Consider the following 18,672-nt stretch of genomic DNA (forward strand, 5'->3'; position numbering starts at 1 on the left):
ACGATTCATTCAGAACTCCCGACTCATTTCAACCCCTGGAGTTGACGTGTCCTCCTCTTCAACTCCTCGATAGACTCACTCCCTCCTCAGTCTCTCTACCTTCCTGCAGGATCTCTGACAGTAGAACTGGAACTTTCAGTCCTTTCTACCACATCAAGTCTTTACCAAGTCATTCAGTTTCTCCTCTTTATTCCTCTCTGACTCTCTTCTGTCAGTAAATCCTCAAACACCAACTGCTGCAGAACGTTTCTATCAACCACTTTGCTGAGATGTTTTCCTGTTTAACTGGAGTTTTCCTTCCTCTCACCTTTGCCTTCTCTTGTAGATGTTGAGTTTTCTCAGCTGTACACTGACGCTGGTGACTCCAGAGGATTTTATAAGTAACCAAAGGTAGTATATGGCCCCTCACACGAGGCCCAGAGTCCTTTGCAGGGCTCGGATGGCCAGACGCTCTTCAGCGCAGTGCTCACAACAGTGCAGTCCTACGGATTCCTCGGCAACCTGATGAACCACCCACCTTTGTCGAGACCACCTGTGAGGAGGAGAGAACTGTGGCGGATCATGGTAGGAAGTTCCTCAGCCTGGTCATCCAGCCGCATGACGATCAGTGTGGTGAAGTCCGACTGGACAGCGATCAATCAACGATCTATCAGAGCCATTCTTCATCATCAGTGGGGCGAAGCAGCTTTACGTCTTGGTACACAACTTTCTTTTCAGCATGATGCTGAAACAGGCCATTGAAGACCTTGACGATGAAGACCTCCATGTTTACATGAGGTACCTACTCCACAGCAGCCTGTTCCACCTCAGACATGTACAGGCCCACATGAAGACCTTTGAGCAACTGATCCAGGACCTCCTCTTTGAAGACGACGCTGTCTTTTTTTGCCCACAAAGAGAGAAGCTCACATGTTTTGCAGAGGCTGCCCAGCTCTTCAGGCTAGAGGTCAGCCTGAAACAGAAGGAGGTCCTCCACCAACCTGCACCTCGGGACTATTATCTTTCCTCCCAGCATCAGCATTGGTAAAACCGAACTGAAATCCATACAGCAGTTCACTTACCTTGGCGGAACCATCTCCTCACATGTGACAAGGGAATCAACAAGACTTCGGAAGGCAAATGATGCATTTGGTAGACTGTACAAATGTGTGTGAAACACCAATCACCTGAAGAAGATTATTGAAAACACTGTCCACAGGACTAGTGAACTTGCCACCCCTCTACATGGTCGTGGGTCACCTATCTCTGCTACCCTAGACTCCTTGAGCACTTCAGCACTGCCTCTGGATGATCCTGAACATCCAGTGGAGTCACGTCATTACCAATAACCAGCATTGAGCTCACGCTGTTGAAGTCACAGCCACGTGGAGCAGGACACATTTCCAGGATTGTGGAATATCACGCCCAAGCCATCACTTACGATGAACTTTCTTCAGGCCTTCGTCACAGAAGGGCTCCAGAAAAATGTGGCAAGGTCTCAAGAAGTTGGCCGGTGAATGTCACCTTGACAATTACTGAGGGTCTATGCTTGCTTCAGACTGATACACCTGGCAGCACACTATAAAACGGACTGTTTCCTCGTCCCAGAACACCTGTAGGGCCATCCTCAAGGAAAAACGCCACAGGAGAAAGAATCGTGTGGCAACTGCACCAGACCATCAGCTGCCACCACTGCAACCAGACCTGCTGATCCTGAATCGGCCTCGTCAGTCACGATCATGCTTGTAATCAACGTAGACAACCACCTTCATGATCTTCATTTGCAAAGCCGAGCTGTGGTGAAATATGGTTATCGAAGTGTTAAAATAGGTGTACCACAAGGGTCTCCTCTGGAGTGATGCCTTTTTCCAGATGTAGTAATGACCTTATACAATCCTTCATGATCAGTTGTACGCCGATAATGGTCAGTTCTACTCAAACCATCAGAAATACTGTACTGGAGATGAAGGCCGTATCCACTTGAGCTACTTTGGTTGATGATCAACTCTTCTGGTAAGAACTGACATCTTTTGTTTGTTTGTTTTGTCGGATCGACTCTGAAGTTACACTCTGTGTCCGTCCATGAATCATTTTACTCTTCAAATGTAGAGAAGAAAAACTACCCAACCGTTTTTTTTTCAATTATGTTGTTAATAGGTTAAGAGAATAGAATTTACAAGCAAAAAATCAGACAATAAAACCAGTAACACCCTTAATCCAAAATACAGGTATTGTTTATCAAATCACTTCCTTCATCCTGTTAAAGATATTAACAATAGTAACTGTCGATGGTTATTTAGAAGTACTGACAGAACTCATCATGGTTCACTAAAGTGATGATCACAAACCTCAGGAGAAGTTCTAACTGGCGTCGATACATTGAGCTCAGTCATTCATATCTGTAAACAAATCAATCTGTACTTCTATTAACATTCAACCAGTCAAAATCTCTTTCTGTTGTTCTGAAGCTTTATGTTCTTCACAATCATTCTTCAGCGACGAAGCGCTGCAACTAAATTCCATCTTTTCACAGGCAGGGGCAATGCATCTTGGTCCTTCCTGGTTCCGTCACCCGAGCAGATCATCCGTTGTTGTTGTTTCCGTTGGTAAGGATAACCGATCTCACCCTTTAAACAAAGAGGATAAAAGCAATTAGTCACATGGTCTGCACAGCCACCTGAAGTCCCGGCTGGCTCGCCATCGAGAGCTAAACTTTGAATGAGTTCATCAGTGTGTCTAAAGGCAGTGGTTTCTCTCCACCTGCTGAAGCATGGTGGAGGTATCATCAGGACACTGGCTGCCCTAAGGCCGGCTCGCCATCGTGGGTTTATCAGTGGATTTGAAGGAAGTCAGAGTGGCTGTGCAGCTTCAGGAGCTCAGGAGAAACAAACAGCAGGACGACGAGGCCGAACATGAAGCTGGACGGACTGAAGAATGTGAGGAAATCCTCCTTTAGGGTTGAACCAGTCTGAGCTCAGACCTGAACTCCAATGAGACCTTGAGAACAGGCTCAGAGCGTCGGCCATGTTTCAGCTTTAATCTACTCCTGGATACCGCTTCTGAACGGAACCTGAACTTTCAGTTCCTGCTGACAGAGGAGGCTCCGCCCTCTCAGCACTAAAGTCACAACACTGCTGGATGAAAATGGTCGTAGCTCCACATTTCATCTTCATTCTTGTCGGCTGCTTGAGACCTGCAGGAACAGGTTCATCGTCCTGTTCATCTCAGCCACTCAGTTCTCAGACTGTTTGTTCCAAATTGATGAAATTGATCAACTTCTGTTTTGCATCTGACCAACTGTGATTCCTTGAAATGCTGATTTCATACCGAGTCGTTTTACTAACCTGTCATCAGTGAGGCTCACTGCCTCTCATTCCTACACTTACCCTTCAAGACATTTTAACTTTTAAAATTTTTTAATGTGAGGCTGGGCTACAAATGAATATTTTCTATGAAATGGTAACATGTGTGATTTAGAAGCCCTTAAGATGACATTTTATTATAGTTCATGTCTTTCAAATTAAATTAACTGAGAATGTGGCCAGTTAATTCCACTCACGTTGACTCATTTAGACTGTGATGATTCCTGCAGTACTTACCGAACCACCAAAACATTTGGGAAACCACGAGCGACGACGGGATTTCTAAAGCAAAAAAGCAAAAACAAAACAAATACGAGCGTAAGAAAGAATATTTATATAATCACTCTCTCACCCAGGAGGTTACTAGATCATCCATCAGAGGTTTGGGAGTTTGAGGGTTCTGTGCAGAGTCTTAGAAGACCTCTGGTAAAGGATCAGAGCTTGAGGATCTTATAAATTCCACCCTACATGCATTAGAGGGTGATTCTGATTCTTCTATACACACAGTTTGAGAAAGACCCAGCTGACCCCCCTGAGCTGCTTTATGGTGCCCAGAACCCCAAAACCTGTTTAAGCCCAACTGAGAGTCTCTCAATGACCTCCGAACTCCTCACATGGCACAGACTGCTTCTGTAGTCCAGAGTCCTCTGAATCAACCAGGTCCTAAAGGTCTACTGAGTCCAAAGTCCCCTGAACCAACCAGGTCCTAAAGGTTTACTGAGTCCAGAGTCCCCTGAACCAACCAGGTCCTAAAAGTTTACTGAGTCCAGAGTCCCCTGAACCGGCCAGGTCTTAAAGTCCTCCTTCTTCTGGTTGACAGCTTCTCAGACCGCTGGTGTCCACCAGCATGTCCTCAGGTTGTCACCATGACAGCCACCGATGAGCTTCTGGTTCCAGCTGCTTCCATGATGGAGGTCTTGATCAGGGTCCACTTGGACTCCTTGTCCTAACCTCCTCTGGTCCAGGGGAGAGGTTCTCATGGGGGTCGGAGTTGAACTGGTTTCTGAAAGACTTTCCCAGCACAGGCTCACTTTGGTCTTGGGTTTCTCTTCCTGCCCCCTGATCAACTCTCCACCAGGAGATCAGTTGATCAACTCGCTACCATCCGGTGATCAGTTGAAGCTCTACTTCTCTTCACTTTAGAGTCCAGAACATCCAGTCTCAGGTCAGGTAAAATCACAAAGTCCCGTTTCCACAGTACAAAAAGTGCCGGTATGGTCCGGTATGGTCCAATATGGTCCAATATGGTTCAGGTTTCCACTGCAAGAATTGTTTATGGGAACGAAAAAACGCTCCAAAGTTTGACGCTTTTCCGTCGCCCTTCCATTGGGGTTGTTTGATGCATGATCACAAACAACAGTCTGGGTTTTCTCCACAACACTCATGGAAAGACTTCATAGTGAATCAGTCAATCCGTCAATCCGTCAATCAGTCAGTCAGTCAATCAGTCAATCAGTCAATCAGTTACCTTTGACTTGGAGTCTCTGAAGAACTTCTTGATGTTTTTGTTCATGTTGTTGTTTATTTCACACTTGAGGAGTTTGTCCTGGTGAAACAGGCAGTCCAGAATGAGTCGGACTCTCTGGTCTTCCACCAGTCTGCTGCTCCGAGGAATCACTTGTTCACGATTGAAGGTTTGATGCATCACCACCAGAACTGCTTCTTTACCAGCTGGAGACACAAAACACTGTTAGACTAAACTCTGTTTACTGGAGGAGGAGCCTCAGTAATCCTGAACTAACTCCGTCCTCCTGAACTGAAATGATGTCCCACTAAACTCACTTCCCTCAGTGTGTGATTACTTGACTCGGCAGCCTCTCTGCCGTACCAGGAGACTGGTCATTTGGGCGATGAAAAGCACAACATGCTGACACTTTCAAACCTATAGGTACTGTAAGCCACTGGAAATTGAAAACTAAATTAGAATTATATTATAATTTAAAAAAATAACCAAAATGAATATTTCATTTATTTCAAATCAGCCTTGGGTAGGAACTGCCTACCCTGCCTACCCTGCCTACCCTGACTACCCTGCCTACCCTGCCTACCCTGACTACCCTGCCTACCCTGCCTACCCTGACTACCCTGCCTACCCTGACTACCCTGCCTACCCTGACTGCACGTCACTGGTGCTTTTACCAAATGTGGTGCTGCTCTGACTAGTCAGACGTGTCTTACGTAGAAGATGGTCCATGGCCTCGCTGACGTCCGTCCCGACTCGAGAAACGACAGGACAGAAAACCAGACAGTAGTCTGCGTCCTCAGGAGACCTCACCTCGGTCTGGCCCAAAGATTTAAAGTGTTTAACAACAGATTTATGAACTCCGTTTGTTCTTCCTGCCAGGACGACCAAGAATCTTTTCCAAGAGTCTAGAGGAGAATAAAACACATTGAAGTCATTTTACTCAAAGGATCAATTACATTTAATGTCTGAACACTTTTTATTGAGACATTTTCAACGAGGTTTTATTATCTTAATAAAACACACACACACACACACACACACACACACACACACACACACACACACACACACACACACACACTCACCTGGAGCTGGCTCCTCTGGCTGGAGTCTGAAAACACAAAGAGGAAGTTGAAGTTCAGCTCAGTGACGGTAAAAGAAGCTGCAGAGTCTCAGACGCTCTCTCAGGTTTCTACAGGCCCAGAAACACAAGATCAAATACCTGGGAGCAGGTCGGGCGGCCATGTTGGTCCTCTCAGAGAACCAAGGAGTGTTTGTCCTCTTCACTCACATACTTTCACTTTGAACGGTGACGTGTGAAGGAGGAGCCGTTAATCTTTAATCCTGTTGTTCCACCATCTACAGAAGATTATTGCTTGTTTGTTTGCAGGAACTAAACTGTGAGGACGTGCTGACGTTAATGCTTTTAAAGCAGCTGTGTGTGAATGCTGAATGTGAGGAAGACTGCCGTTCTCTTCCATAGACTTCAGAATAAATAGAGCCGGCGTCGACAACCTTCATGACTCGGCAATTCTCTACAAAATACATTTTGTCTGGAAGAACAAAACATGCAAATTGTCTGAAATAGAAAAAAAAAAAACATCTTTAAAAAACACTAAATTTTGCATCTTTTGCAGGAGGAGGAGCTGCAGGAGGAGGAGCTGCAGGAGGAGGAGCTGCAGGAGGAGGAGCTGCAGGAGGAGGAGCTGCAGGTGGAGGAGCTGCAGGAGGAGGAGCTGCAGGTGGAGGAGCTGCAGGAGGAGGAGCTGCAGGCGAGACGGAATCTTATTTATCAGGTTCAGTAGTAGTAAAATAGACCTATGGACCATTCAGATGATCCACCTTGTTTAATACCACTGATGACCTCTGGGGGCAGTGTTTAATACCACTGATGACCTGTGGGGGCAGTGTTTAATATAGAAAGTTGTGCTGTCCTATGTTTCCATGAAGACGGAGCCGGGGTGTTTTCAAGAAGTTGCACTTTCTCCCATTTCAATGGAGACCGAATCGGAGCGTTTCCAAAAGTTTCTGATTTGTTATTGCAGCTCTGAGCAACCGTGTAAACGGACCTCCAAAACACTAGAAACGTTTTCCACTGTCACTTGAAAACTTTGTCGTGTAAATGAGGTGTTCGTCAACCATGGTGAATAATCGTGGAGAATCACTGTTTCGAAGGGTTTAGGTGAGTGCTGGGATTTCCTACAGCCCGTGAAGGCAGCAGCAGATGCAGGAGGAGGGCGTTCCTGAACCACACACACACACACACACACACACACACACACACACACACACACACACACACACACACACACACACACACACACACACACACACACACACACACACACGGGGTTCAGGGTTCGCTTCCCGGGTTTGGGCACCGGAACCGGGACCGGGCCTTCCTGCGGCTGTTCCCCGCCCTGATGGTTCCTCGTCCCGGGGAGAAGCGTCGGAGGAGGCCGGGCCGGACGCTGGAGGACATGGCGGCTGCAGCCCGCGGTAGTACGGTAGGTGCGGGAACAATGACGGTCGGGTACCGGGAGACCGGGGAGCCAGCCTCGGATGGAGGCTGGAGGAGCTCCCCGCCACCGGAGAGCCGCTGCTTTTCCACCGTTTTGCTCATTTCAGGGAGAATTTAACGGCCCGATGTGACGCGTTCTGCAGGGAAACAGACTGGATGTGGTGGAGCCGTCCTGCAGGGAGCCGCTTCCTCCGCACGCTTCACCTATAACCATCCCTATCCGCTGATTCCGGAACATTCTCCGGTCCACCGAGGCCCGTTCACCCGCCACTAACGTTTAGGGAAAGGTTCAATTTCTTTACCTTCACGTTTAAAAAAAAAAAAATAAATAAATATTTCCTCTGATGTTTCTAGTGAAAACCATCGCTTTTTGAAACAATTCACTTTTAAATATTTACGTTTTTAAAAAAAAGTTTGATGTTTCCATGTGTATGTTGATGTCATGTGACAGCCCATCTTTGTTTTTATTTCTAAAAACTCCTGCGTTTCCACGGCAACGGTTCACCTGAAAACTATTCATTTGTTTAACATTTACACTTTCAAAAAGTTTTATGTTTACATGGCAGCCTATCACGTGACATAATGCGTAATCTTTCTACGTTTTTTTATTTCCGGAAAGTTCGGCGTTTACGCGGCAAAGTCTCACGTGAAAACACCCCATTTCTTTACGTTTACGATTGTGTTTCCGTGGCAACATCACAAGTGAAAACCATCGTTTTTGTGTCACAGAAAAGTTTTGTGTTTCCACGGCAACGTTTTACGTGAAAGCGCTTCGTTGTTTACGGGGTGTTTTTTTTTCTTCCAAAAAGTCCTGCGTTTACACGGCAACTTTTCATGCGAAAACCTGTAATTTGTTTTTACATTTTCAAAAAGTTTTACGTTTTCACGGAAACATGAAGTGTAAGCGCATCACTTTTTTTATGTTTTTATGTACAAAAGACCTGCATTTACACGTAAACGTTTCACGTGAAAATGTGTGGTTTTTACGTTTTTCTTTCTCAAAAGTTTCATGTTTCCATGACGACATTTCACAGGAAAATGCAGAATTTTCGTAAAAGTGTTCTGATACAGAAATGCAAACGAGAAAGCCCGGCCTTTTCCCTCGGGCCTCAAACGAGCCTGGAACTGGTCTACGGTCCGAACCCTAAACTAGCAGACGAGAATCCTCACCATCAAAGTGGGAACTTCCCAGTTTGACGAATGATCTTCTCCCACTACGAAGTGGGAATTGTTCTGGTGGACGCCGACTCGTCGTTTTTGAACGAATACGTGAGGATGTTGTGTCTCGTCCTGTTAGCGGTGATTTCCTGGGATGGACTCCGCTGCCCCCGGAGGCGACATGTCGCCGCTGTACGTGCCGAGGAAGAGGAAGCCCGTCCAGACGAAGAGCGGCGCGCCGTGTCCAGGTGACAGGAAGTAGCTGGCGTCCTCTCGCGCTAACCGTTCTTCCCGCTGAGTGCGCTCAGCTTCAGTCTGTTTCCTCTCTCCTGCAGTCGTTCAGCGAGTTCCAGGAAGAGTCGGCGAAGAATCCGCGGGTCGCTGTCGTCAGGTGAGCCACGACTCCGCCCACCGACCAGGGCTTGTTCTTCTTCACGTCAACGTTACGCTAAGCTAACTGGAAAACTGAATCTGACTATTTATTCTGATGTTTTGTCTTTAAAAGTAAAGAAAATGTCTGTTCGTTGTGTTTTCGACGTACTGAGAAGCTCCAGGAACAAATATGCTAACCGCTAAAACTCTAATGCAGTTTAGCATTTTGTTAGCAGACATGCTAACTGGCATTGGAACTGACGGTGTGAATCTAATGTGATTGTAGCGAGCTAGCATCGGACACTTAAGAAGCCGCCTGGTGCTAAGCTAGTCCCGCTATGCTAATACTCACCCACCTCGCTTAGCTTTAAAATGCTAACGTTTGATATAATCTGACATTTACGCTTTAGATTTTTTTGCTCTTTGGTCCACCTCACTTTATCAGTTTGTCGATATTGGCATTTTGTTAGCAATGAAATGCTAACGTGACCTGTACGAGGTCGATACGCAGTAGATAACACGCTGATGCTAAGCTAGCACGGCTATGCTATGTGTCAATTGTTTGTTTGCTCACAAAATGGCAACCTTTGCTCAAAAACTTTAAAATAAAGACACGAATAAATAATTGGCGCTCTGCTCAAAAAGTACTCAAAGATGTTAAGTAATAACTGTGTGTAGTCGTCGGCGTTCGTCTGCAGCTCCTGGAACTTTGTAAAAACTCTCAGAATCCTTCTGGAAATACTTGAGCTCATTTTGTAACTTCAGGTGATTTACGATTCTTTCAGAATGACGAGTCAGAGAACCCGGAGGCGGCGAGGATGAAGCGGAGGTTTGGGAGGAAACGGTGAGAGACAATCAAAAACTCAATTATGGTTTTATTTTATCTCCTTTTAACGTCTTCAATGCACCTAAAATGTTTTTTTCCCCACATACGGAATAAAAATGTGATTTTAGTTGTGATATATTAAGAAGCAAATCAAAGTATAGCAGTTCACTACCGTATGTCACCACTAGATGTCTCAGGATGACCACAGCAAATAAATATTTCTGCTGGATTTTTCACTTGAAAAGAAAAAAAGGACCTAAAAAGCAGCATTTAAAGTAAAAAATATTAAACTCTTCCTCCCCACAGGTACGAGGATCTCCAGAGCGTTTCTATGGTAACCGGAGACGACCCCGCCCCCAGCTGCTCTGTGATGTCACCTGGCGGCCTGGCCAATGGCTCGCAGCCAGACTCCGTGGTTCCCCCGCCCCCCAGGCCCCCTCCCAGACTAGAGGGAAAGGACACGTGGCCTTCGGGGCCCGAGGGGGACCGGGGCCCAGAGCTCCACGGCTGGGTCCCGGGTCCAGACCGACCCCAGGACCAGGTCTGGGACGCCGAACGGGACAGAGCGTGGGGGGCCGGCAGGGACTGGAGGGAGGGCCGGGAGGAGGGGCCGGAGCAGGGCTGGGGGCCCTGCAGAGACCGAGGCCAGAACCAGGACCGGGACCAGGACTGGAACAGAGGCCCGGGTCCAGGAGGAGACGGGGTCTATGCGGGGGCCCAGCAAGGGTGGGGCCCTGAACGAGTCCAGGACCAGAACTGGAGCCACACCAGCACAGAGAGGGGGGGCGTGTGGAGACCAGGTACACACACACACACACACACACACACACACACACACACACACACACACACACACACACACACACACAAAATGGGGCCACTTTCTGCCACTGTGGTGTGTGTGTGTGTGTGTGTGTGTGTGTGTGTGTGTGTGTGTGTGTGTGTGTGTGTGTGTGTGTGTGTGTGTGTGTGTGTGTGTGTGTGTGTTTCAGACGTAAACATGAAGAAGCTGCAGAGAGCTGGTCCAGTCAGTGACTCTTCTCAGCCAGCAGGGGGCAGCAGCTGCTGTGAGTCCGCCTCTAAACACTCGGGACTCGTCTCCTCGCTGACGCTGCGGTTCTGTTTGTCAGAACCTCATTTGCACTTTCACATGCTATGCTGTCACTATGCTATTGCTATGCTATTGCTATGCTATCGCTATGCCGTCGCTATGCTATCACTATGCTATTGCTATGCTATCACTATGCCGTCGCTATGCTATCGTTATGCTATCTATGATTGACAGTTCCTGCGGCCAATCAACACACCTGACACGTACCAGTCAAACCTCTCATGTTCTCTCTCGAGGCTGTTATAGAACAGGGTCAGAACGGCGCCATGTTTGATATTTGTGACCTTGTAAATGTTAAGAATTGATTTGAATTTAATTTAAGAAAACTGGTTCCATGAGAACATCAGCCGACGACTCCTTTAAAGAATCTTCAGAAAAGGAATCATTTATTAAAAGGAGAACTCTGGAACGAGTACTCAGTGTATCGAGTACTCTGGAACGAGTACTCAGTGTGGTATCGTCCCTGGTGAAAACTGGTGTCCTCGTCTCCTCCAGGTCCAGATGAAGTCGCTCAGACGTCCACGGCTTCCATCTGCTCAGAGCCGAAACCTCCGATCCTCCCGTCCAGGAAGGAGCCGCCCACCTACCCTGCAGGTGAGTGTCCACCTCCTCATCACCCCTCTGTCTCCTCCTCCTGCTCCTCCTCCTGCTCCTCGCTGACCCCGCCTCCTCCCAGGGAGTCCGGAGGAGCGCTGGCAGCTCCAGATCGCCGCCAGAGGGAAGGTGACGTGTCCAAAGTGTAAGAGTGTGAGCAGGAAGACTGTGGAGGGACTGAAGAAACACATGGAGAACTGCAGGCTGGTGAGCACACACACACACACACATACACACACACACACACACACACACACACACATACACACACACACACACAGAAGTTGTGTAGTAACACGTGGTACTTCCTGGTCAGAAGAGTGTCCAGGTAGAAGCAGGTCCCAGGTTCTGGTGTTGACAGCCGCTCTGCAGGGCCGAACAATGACTCCATCCGTCTGTCGTCCATAGCAACCGTTCACCTGCCAGCACTGCGGCAAGCAGCTCAAGTCTTCTACTGGGATGAAGTATCACATCATGGCCGACCACAGTCACCTGGTGAGCTCATCGGTTAGCAGGGTAGTATCGATGGGGGGGGGGGGGGGGGGGTGTAGAAGGATGGAGGAGGATGGACAGGTGACTGGAAGACTGGATGAACAGATTCCGTGGTTCCGTCCCTCAGCCCTCCATGGACGACGTCTCTGAGCTGAACGACCGAACCGTCAAAGACAAACTGAGGAAAGTCCTGAAGAGACTTGGCAAACTGAAATGCTCCAGAGAGGTGAAGCCTGCACCTTCAGGTCCGACCCACCGCCGCCTCCGCCCGTCCAAACTACGTCTGTCCTCCTCGTGTCCCCGCAGGGCTGTGGCGCCGCCTTCAGCAGCATCATGGGGTACGTGTACCACATGAGGAAGTGCGGCAAGGAGGAGGCGGAGCTTGAGAAGATGCTGCTGCGCTGCTCGCACTGCGGGAAGACGTACAAGTCCAAGGCGGGTCTGGAGTACCACCTCAAGTCAGAGCACGCCCCCGTGAGTCCTCCGTCACCGCGGCAACCAATACACCGACAGAAACGGGCGCTCAGATGTAACTGAAGAGGAGAAAGTGGTTGTTGCCATGGCGACCTCTAGGACGGGTGTTTTTAAGTTTAGCCTTTCTTCAATCTGACCTCCGATCGTCTTGTTGCCCCCCAGAACTGTACACTGTCATACAGATTGCCATGGCAACAACACCGTAGAATCAACAGCGTTAGCGCTGTATGTTAGTTCCCACCGCGCTGTAAGAAATAAAGAAAGCACCGACACCTTTCTCCACCGAAGTTACATCTGAGGGCCTGTTTCCACGGCAACCTCTTATCATCTCATTAACCCCCCATACACTGTTGTACAGGTTGCCATGGCGACATCATCTTGTTGTTCTTTTGGGTTTAACGGCAGTTTGCATCCATAAAGTTGCGTTAGCGCCATCTTCTGGTTCCATCTATCTACATTGTTTCCGTCGGCAACAGCATCTTTCTCCGCTCCAGTTACATCTGAGAGCCCGTTTCCATGGCAACATTTTAATGCGAAACTTTTGTGGCGTCTTGTGTGTCCATTTGTACGACAGTGGAGCTCGGAGTCACTGAAATGGCAGCAAACGACATTTTCCGAAAATGTTGGGGATCGGTCGTCATGTGGACAATGGAAACACTGGTCCTGGCCCTGGCCCTGGTCCTGGTCCTGGTCCTGGCCCTGGCCCTGGCCCTGGTCCTGGCCCTGGCCCTGGCCCTGGCCCTGGCCCTGGTCCTGGTCCTGGTCCTGGTCCTGGCCCTGGCCCTGGTCCTGGGCCTGGGCCTGGCCCTGGCCCTGGTCCTGGCCCTGGTTCTGGCCCTGGTCCTGGTCCTGGCCCTGGTCCTGGTCCTGGTCCTGGCCCTGGTCCTGGCCCTGGCCCTGGCCCTGGTCCTGGTCCTGGTCCTGGTCCTGGTCCTGGCCCTGTCCCTGGCCCTGGCCCTGTCCCTGGCCCTGGCCCTGGCCCTGGCCCTGGCCCTGGCCCTGGCCCTGGTCCTGGTCCTGGCCCTGGCCCTGGCCCTGGCCCTTGTCCTTGTCCTTGTCTGCTGTTTCTGTGGAAACAGACATCGTTTTCAAAACATTGCGCTGTAAACACAAAGTCTTTCTTCATTGAAAATGCACAAAACATATGTTTTCTCTTGAAAACGTTGTCGTGGAAACGGGTCTTCTATGATATGTGATCACTGTCGCATCAACTTTTTACACTTTCCACGAATTTGACCCGGAAGCTAAAACTCTTCGTCATGTGGAATGAGAAAAGTGAAGGTTTTGAGTTAATCGCACTGAATTAAACAAGATTATTTTAGGTTTGGCCTTTCTTCAATCTAAGTTCCGATGGCCTTGCCCCCCCCCCCCCCCCCAGACCTCCCAGAAGACGGAGGTGGATGAGGACTCGCAGGCTGGAGGGGAAGCCGACCCCGAGAGGACGGCCAGCGGCCGGGTGCAGCGCGCCTCCGCTCAGGTGGCAAACTTCCAGCTGGCAGAGATCGCCAACAACGACCTGCCCAAAGACTGGCCCAAGAGGAAGTTCCAGTCTGACCTGGTGCCAGACGACCAGAAGGTCTCACACACACACACACACACACACACACACACACACACACACACACACACACACACACACACACACACACACACACACACACACACACACACACACACTTTGCAGAAGTGTAAAGTGTAAAAAGTGTTTGTCTGCTGAATGGAGGCTGTAGTGTTGTTGTTGTTGTTGTTGTTGTTGTTGTTGTAGTTGAAGTACGCCCGGCCCGGTCTGCCGGCCTTCAGCCAGGAAGTTCTGAGGAAGTGGAAGAACGAAGTGAAGCTGCAGAGGAAAGTCCAGTGTCCCAACCAGGTGAAACACAACTAGACAACAACATGACAACAATGAGACAAGGAGACATGACGAGTCAACAAGATATTACAACATGACAACAACACAACATTACATGGCAATGAGGCATGACAACATGACAACATGTGTACTCTAGTTTATCCACTGTAAGTGTAATATGACACATTGTGTTGTAATATACTGCATTTTAATGGGACTTCCTGTGATGTAGCAGTTACTTCCTGTGATGTAGCAGTTACTTCCTGTGATGTAGCAGTTACTTCCTGTGATGTAGTGTAACTGTGTGCCTCTGTCAGGGCTGCGGTTGTACCTACACCAGTGTGTCTGGACTTAAAGCTCACCTGGGACTCTGCACACGGGTAAGTCCTCCTTTAGAAATACTCCCGTCCACAGGGAGTACTTACAGATTCCAGATTACCCCATACTTCAAAGTCACTAGAAGATTAGCAAACTTCTCGTTTTGTTGGAACCTCAGCGCGACGAGATGTTTCTGATCTCGTTTCACTGAAACTTCAGAATTATCGTTGTTGGATTCGTTGTATTTACATGTTTCCCTCTATTGTTAAAAATATTTGTTTCTATTTTTTATGTTGTTTATTTATATGTTCATATGTTTTGTTCTTCTGTTCATCAGGGCGACTTTCAGGCTGGAAAATACAGATGTCTGATCTGTAATAAGGAGTTTAACTCTGAGAGCGGAGTGAAGTACCACATCAACTCTGTTCATTCACAGGTAACTCTCACACTCTGTCGTCATTATTAATATTATTATTACCAGTAGGAGTAGGAGTATTTGTAGTAGTATTAGTTTTGTTGTTATTGTTGTTGTTATAGAAACAATATAAATGTCCACCACTGAACTAGAGGTAATATAAGTGTATTAAGTGTCACTGTATGCTGATGACACTGTATGATATTTTACACATTGAAATATTTAGCCTTTATTGACTTACATTTATTTATTTGTTCTCCCTCTTGTTTATTTAATTTGTCTATTTGTTTATGCATTTATTTATTTTGTTTTTGCATTTACAAAAAGCCTTTTTTAAAACCTTATTTTTTTTCAAAATAATAAATTTTATTTGTTTGTTTATTCATTTATCTTTTCTCCTTATGTTTCTCTTTGTTTACCTTTATTTCTTTTTTATTTATTTGCAATTGATTTATCTAGTCATTGATCTCTTTTGTCTTTATTTACCGTTATTGTGTTTTTGTTTATTTTCCTTACTGTCTTTTTATTATTTATGTATTTGATTTATTCATTCAAATATTTTCCTTTGTTTCTCTTTCTTTACTTTCATTTAAAAAAAAAAATTGGGGGTCTATGTGCTTTTATTGTGTTCTACATTATTTGACAATCTTTTCACTATTGATATTTTATTAATAAATTTCATTCAATTATTCAATCATTCATTCATGTACTTATTCATGTACTTATTCATGTATTTATTTATTTATTTATTTATTTATTTATTTATTCAACTTTCCCTTGAGTTCCTTATTATTTTCACTAGTTTTTATCAAATGTTTATTTCCAGTGAGACACGCAGCAGGAGCACACAGCTTCATACAGCTTCATACACATTGTAGGATATTTAATTACGCACCAAGTAATATCTGTAAAGCTGCTTCGGAGTGACGTTAGTTTTTAATTTGAAGGATTGTGACGTTCTTTCCGAGCTGTTGAATCGTCGTGTTTTGTCTTTGTTGTCGTTTCTAACAGGAGTGGTTCGTCACCAACAAGAAAGCCTCCAAGAAGTTTGAGAAGTTCCTGAAGAACCAGCCCAAAGAGTTTGTGCTCAACGTGGACAAGCAGAGCACATCTCACCTCCACCACCTCCACCACCACCACCATCATCACCATCAGCAGCAATATCAGCAGCAGCACCATCACCATCATCATCATCAGCACCACCATCATCACGCTCCTCCTCAGCAGCTGCAGCCGCTGCAGCCGCTGCACCACCTGCAGCACCAGCCACAGTTCCTCCACCTGGACAGGCCCTGTGTCACCCACCAGGGGGAGCCGCCGCTCCTCTACACCCCTCTGGAGCCCCCAGTGGTGGCCGTGTGGGTGGACATGGAGCACAGGGAGGATGTGCCAGGCCCCGAGCAGGCCCCCATCGAGATGGAGCTGGCCGTCATGGACAAGGAGGAGGAAGAGGAGGGCAGCCAGCAGCCGCTCGCAGGGGAACCTGAAGGAACCGCGTGAGGAGAAAACTCCTCAAGACTTCAACGTGACACAAGCAGGAGAAGCGACACCACCAAACGTCCCACGCTCCACCTCAGTCCTCGAACGCACCACGAGTTCATTCATCAGCAGCAACAAACAACAACAAACTGGAATTAAATCCAAATATATACAAGAAAGAAATATCCTGTTAAATACTCTGGGACCAGGTGTTCAGACCAGCAGGTGTTTAGACCAGCAGGTGTTTAGACCAGCAGGTGTTTAGACCAGCAGGTGTTTAGACCAGCAGGTGTCCAGGCAGCAGGTGTTCAGACCACCAGGTGTTCAGACCACCAGGTGTTTAGACCAGCAGGTGTCCAGGCAGCAGGTGTTCAGACCACCAGGTGTTCAGACCACCAGGTGTTTAGACCAGCAGGTGTCCAGGCAGCAGGTGTTCAGACCAGCAGGTGTTTAGACCAGCAGGTGTTTAGACCAGCAGGTGTTTAGACCAGCAGGTGTCCAGGCAGCAGGTGTTCAGACCACCAGGTGTTAAGACCACCAGGTGTTCAGACCAGCACGTGTTTAGACCAGCAGGTGTTTAGACCACCAGATGTTAAGACCACCAGGTGTTCAGACCACCAGGTGAGGTGTCCAGACCACCAGGTGTTTAGACCACCAGGTGTTCAGACCACCAGGTGTCCAGACCACCAGGTGTCCAGACCACCAGGTGTTCAGACCAGCACGTGTTTAGACCAGCAGGTGTTTAGACCACCAGATGTTAAGACCACCAGGTGTTTAGACCACCAGGTGTTCAGACCACCAGGTGTCCAGACCACCAGGTGTCCAGACCACCAGGTGTCCAGACCACCAGGTGTTCAGACCACCAGGTGTTTCACTGCCTGGCTCCCCTGGTCACCTTCAGAATGACATTTCGTGCCTCTTTCAATCTGATCTCTATCAGCTTCGTACATCTTCTCCTCACCAGACCTTCTCTCCTCCGTCACTCAGACTTGAGAGAAGACCTGGTCTCTCCTCCGTCACTCAGACTTGAGAGAAGAACTGGTCTCTCCTCACTGGGTTTCATTCCGTCTCCGTTCCAGGTGGCTGCTGCTCTCCAGATGAACTCACAGTAGAAACTTTTCTTTGTTTTACTTCCTGTGTTCATGGTGGAGAAAATATCCAGAACCTGCGATGTTCCTCCGAGGTGATTCCAGCTGTAGTTTTCATTGACAAGGAAGCAAGTGTTGAGTTGTTCTGGCGGCATCGGGAGGAGGACGATCGCGGGCAAAGCAGCCTCATTCACGGTACTGTGTTTTAAGTGAAAACCATGTCTGTTTCCACGGCAACGGCAGACGACGAAGTTGGAGCTTCGTCTCCAGATGTCTGTAGAACCGCTGTGAACACGAGGTGGTGAAGATAGCTGTGTTTTCCACACGTCCGCTCACGTTAGCACGGTTAGCTCAGCACCCAGCAGCTGATCTCTGTGTATTTAACCAATAGCATGTAGCCTAATATTTATATAGCCTACATTTTATATCTGTTGTCGTCGGATCTGGTTAACTCTGAGCTCTTATTTTGGTGTCTCTTATTTTTCTGAATGTATTTAGTTCTCGGATGAGTGACGCATTAAAGAGGAAACTCCCTTTAAACCTGTGAAAGTGAGTAAACGTCCTCCATTAATGAGACTCAGTGATTCAGTGCTTCGCCCCTCCGGTCGTCCACCTCCATCAGCTTGACGGAGAAAAAAAACCCCACCTCTTAATGTTTCTGTTCTTTGCATATTTTGGTTTTGTTTTACTCAAATGTGTTTTTAAACGATAACCAGAGTTTGGAGTGGAGCGGTAACGAGTATAGAAATTCTTTAAACCGATGGATGTGGGTCCTCACTACGTCTATTTGGAGCAATTTTGGGGTTCAGTGTCTTGCTCAAGGACACTTCCTCATCTGGAATCAAACCCGCAACCTTCCAATCGAGAGACAACCTGCTCAACCAACCACAGCCGCCCCAAGAAGCAGCTAGCTTAGATGCTAGTAGCCTCTCCTGCGCTTCGTGGAAAAGTAAAAGTAAAAGTTTGAGGTTGTGCTCGTTCTTGCTCTTGACATCTAGAGAAGTAAAATAGCGTATCGTTCCCAATAGAGGAGCATCGCCTAGTAGAAGAGCGCCCCCTTTCTGCAAAGACGTGGAGGAACAAACATCACTACTTGATAAAATATATTTTGCAAAAATGCAGAAACGACACTCAATTAAATATTTTTCTTTTTATTTCAGCCATGTTGGCAA

General features: G+C 47.5%; 2 protein-coding genes across 3 annotated transcripts; one reads left to right on the forward strand and one right to left on the reverse strand.

Moving 5' to 3' along the window:
- Positions 1 to 2,055: 2,055 nt before the first annotated feature.
- Positions 2,056 to 6,110, reverse strand: LOC308126743 (uncharacterized protein). Its single transcript, XM_080491333.1, has 6 exons — positions 6,029 to 6,110; positions 5,892 to 5,917; positions 5,520 to 5,711; positions 4,810 to 5,012; positions 3,579 to 3,623; positions 2,056 to 2,606 (listed from the first exon to the last, which is right to left on the reverse strand). The coding sequence occupies exons 1-6, from the start codon at positions 6,049 to 6,051 to the stop codon at positions 2,472 to 2,474; spliced, it is 624 nt and encodes a 207-aa protein (XP_080347459.1). The 5' UTR covers positions 6,052 to 6,110; the 3' UTR covers positions 2,056 to 2,471.
- Positions 6,111 to 7,066: 956 nt separating this feature from the next.
- Positions 7,067 to 18,075, forward strand: znf512 (zinc finger protein 512). Of its 2 annotated transcripts, XR_013936457.1 has the most exons (17): positions 7,069 to 7,313; positions 8,625 to 8,733; positions 8,821 to 8,876; positions 9,643 to 9,701; positions 9,990 to 10,483; positions 10,676 to 10,750; positions 11,290 to 11,388; positions 11,471 to 11,595; positions 11,797 to 11,883; positions 12,008 to 12,106; positions 12,187 to 12,354; positions 13,733 to 13,930; positions 14,120 to 14,221; positions 14,518 to 14,580; positions 14,856 to 14,954; positions 15,945 to 16,748; positions 17,103 to 18,075. XR_013936457.1 is itself a non-coding variant. In XM_080491311.1 (16 exons), the coding sequence occupies exons 2-16, from the start codon at positions 8,640 to 8,642 to the stop codon at positions 16,431 to 16,433; spliced, it is 2,307 nt and encodes a 768-aa protein (XP_080347437.1). In that variant the 5' UTR covers positions 7,067 to 7,313; positions 8,625 to 8,639; the 3' UTR covers positions 16,434 to 18,069. The 2 variants fall into 2 exon arrangements, 1 of the variants encoding a protein (XP_080347437.1); XM_080491311.1 differs by having other exon boundaries at positions 7,067 to 7,313; positions 15,945 to 18,069.
- Positions 18,076 to 18,672: the final 597 nt, after the last annotated feature.

The sequence above is a fragment of the Lipophrys pholis genome (genome assembly GCF_963383615.2).
Source record: "Lipophrys pholis genome assembly, chromosome: 21".
In the NCBI taxonomy this organism is placed as follows: domain Eukaryota; kingdom Metazoa; phylum Chordata; class Actinopteri; order Blenniiformes; family Blenniidae; genus Lipophrys; species Lipophrys pholis.

Coding starts and splice junctions, on each gene's coding strand:
- LOC308126743 (XM_080491333.1), bottom strand. CDS start 6,051: ATGGCCGCCCGACCTGCTCCCAG. Junction 5,712..5,891: donor GCCAGAGGAGCCAGCTCCAG/GTGAGTGTGTGT, acceptor ATTCTCCTCTAG/ACTCTTGGAAAAGATTCTTG. Junction 3,624..4,809: donor TCAGAGACTCCAAGTCAAAG/GTAACTGATTGA, acceptor TTTTTGCTTTAG/AAATCCCGTCGTCGCTCGTG.
- znf512 (XM_080491311.1), top strand. CDS start 8,640: ATGGACTCCGCTGCCCCCGGAGGCGACATGTCGCCGCTGTACGTGCCG. Junction 8,877..9,642: donor CCGCGGGTCGCTGTCGTCAG/GTGAGCCACGAC, acceptor CGATTCTTTCAG/AATGACGAGTCAGAGAACCC. Junction 11,884..12,007: donor TGGCCGACCACAGTCACCTG/GTGAGCTCATCG, acceptor TCCGTCCCTCAG/CCCTCCATGGACGACGTCTC.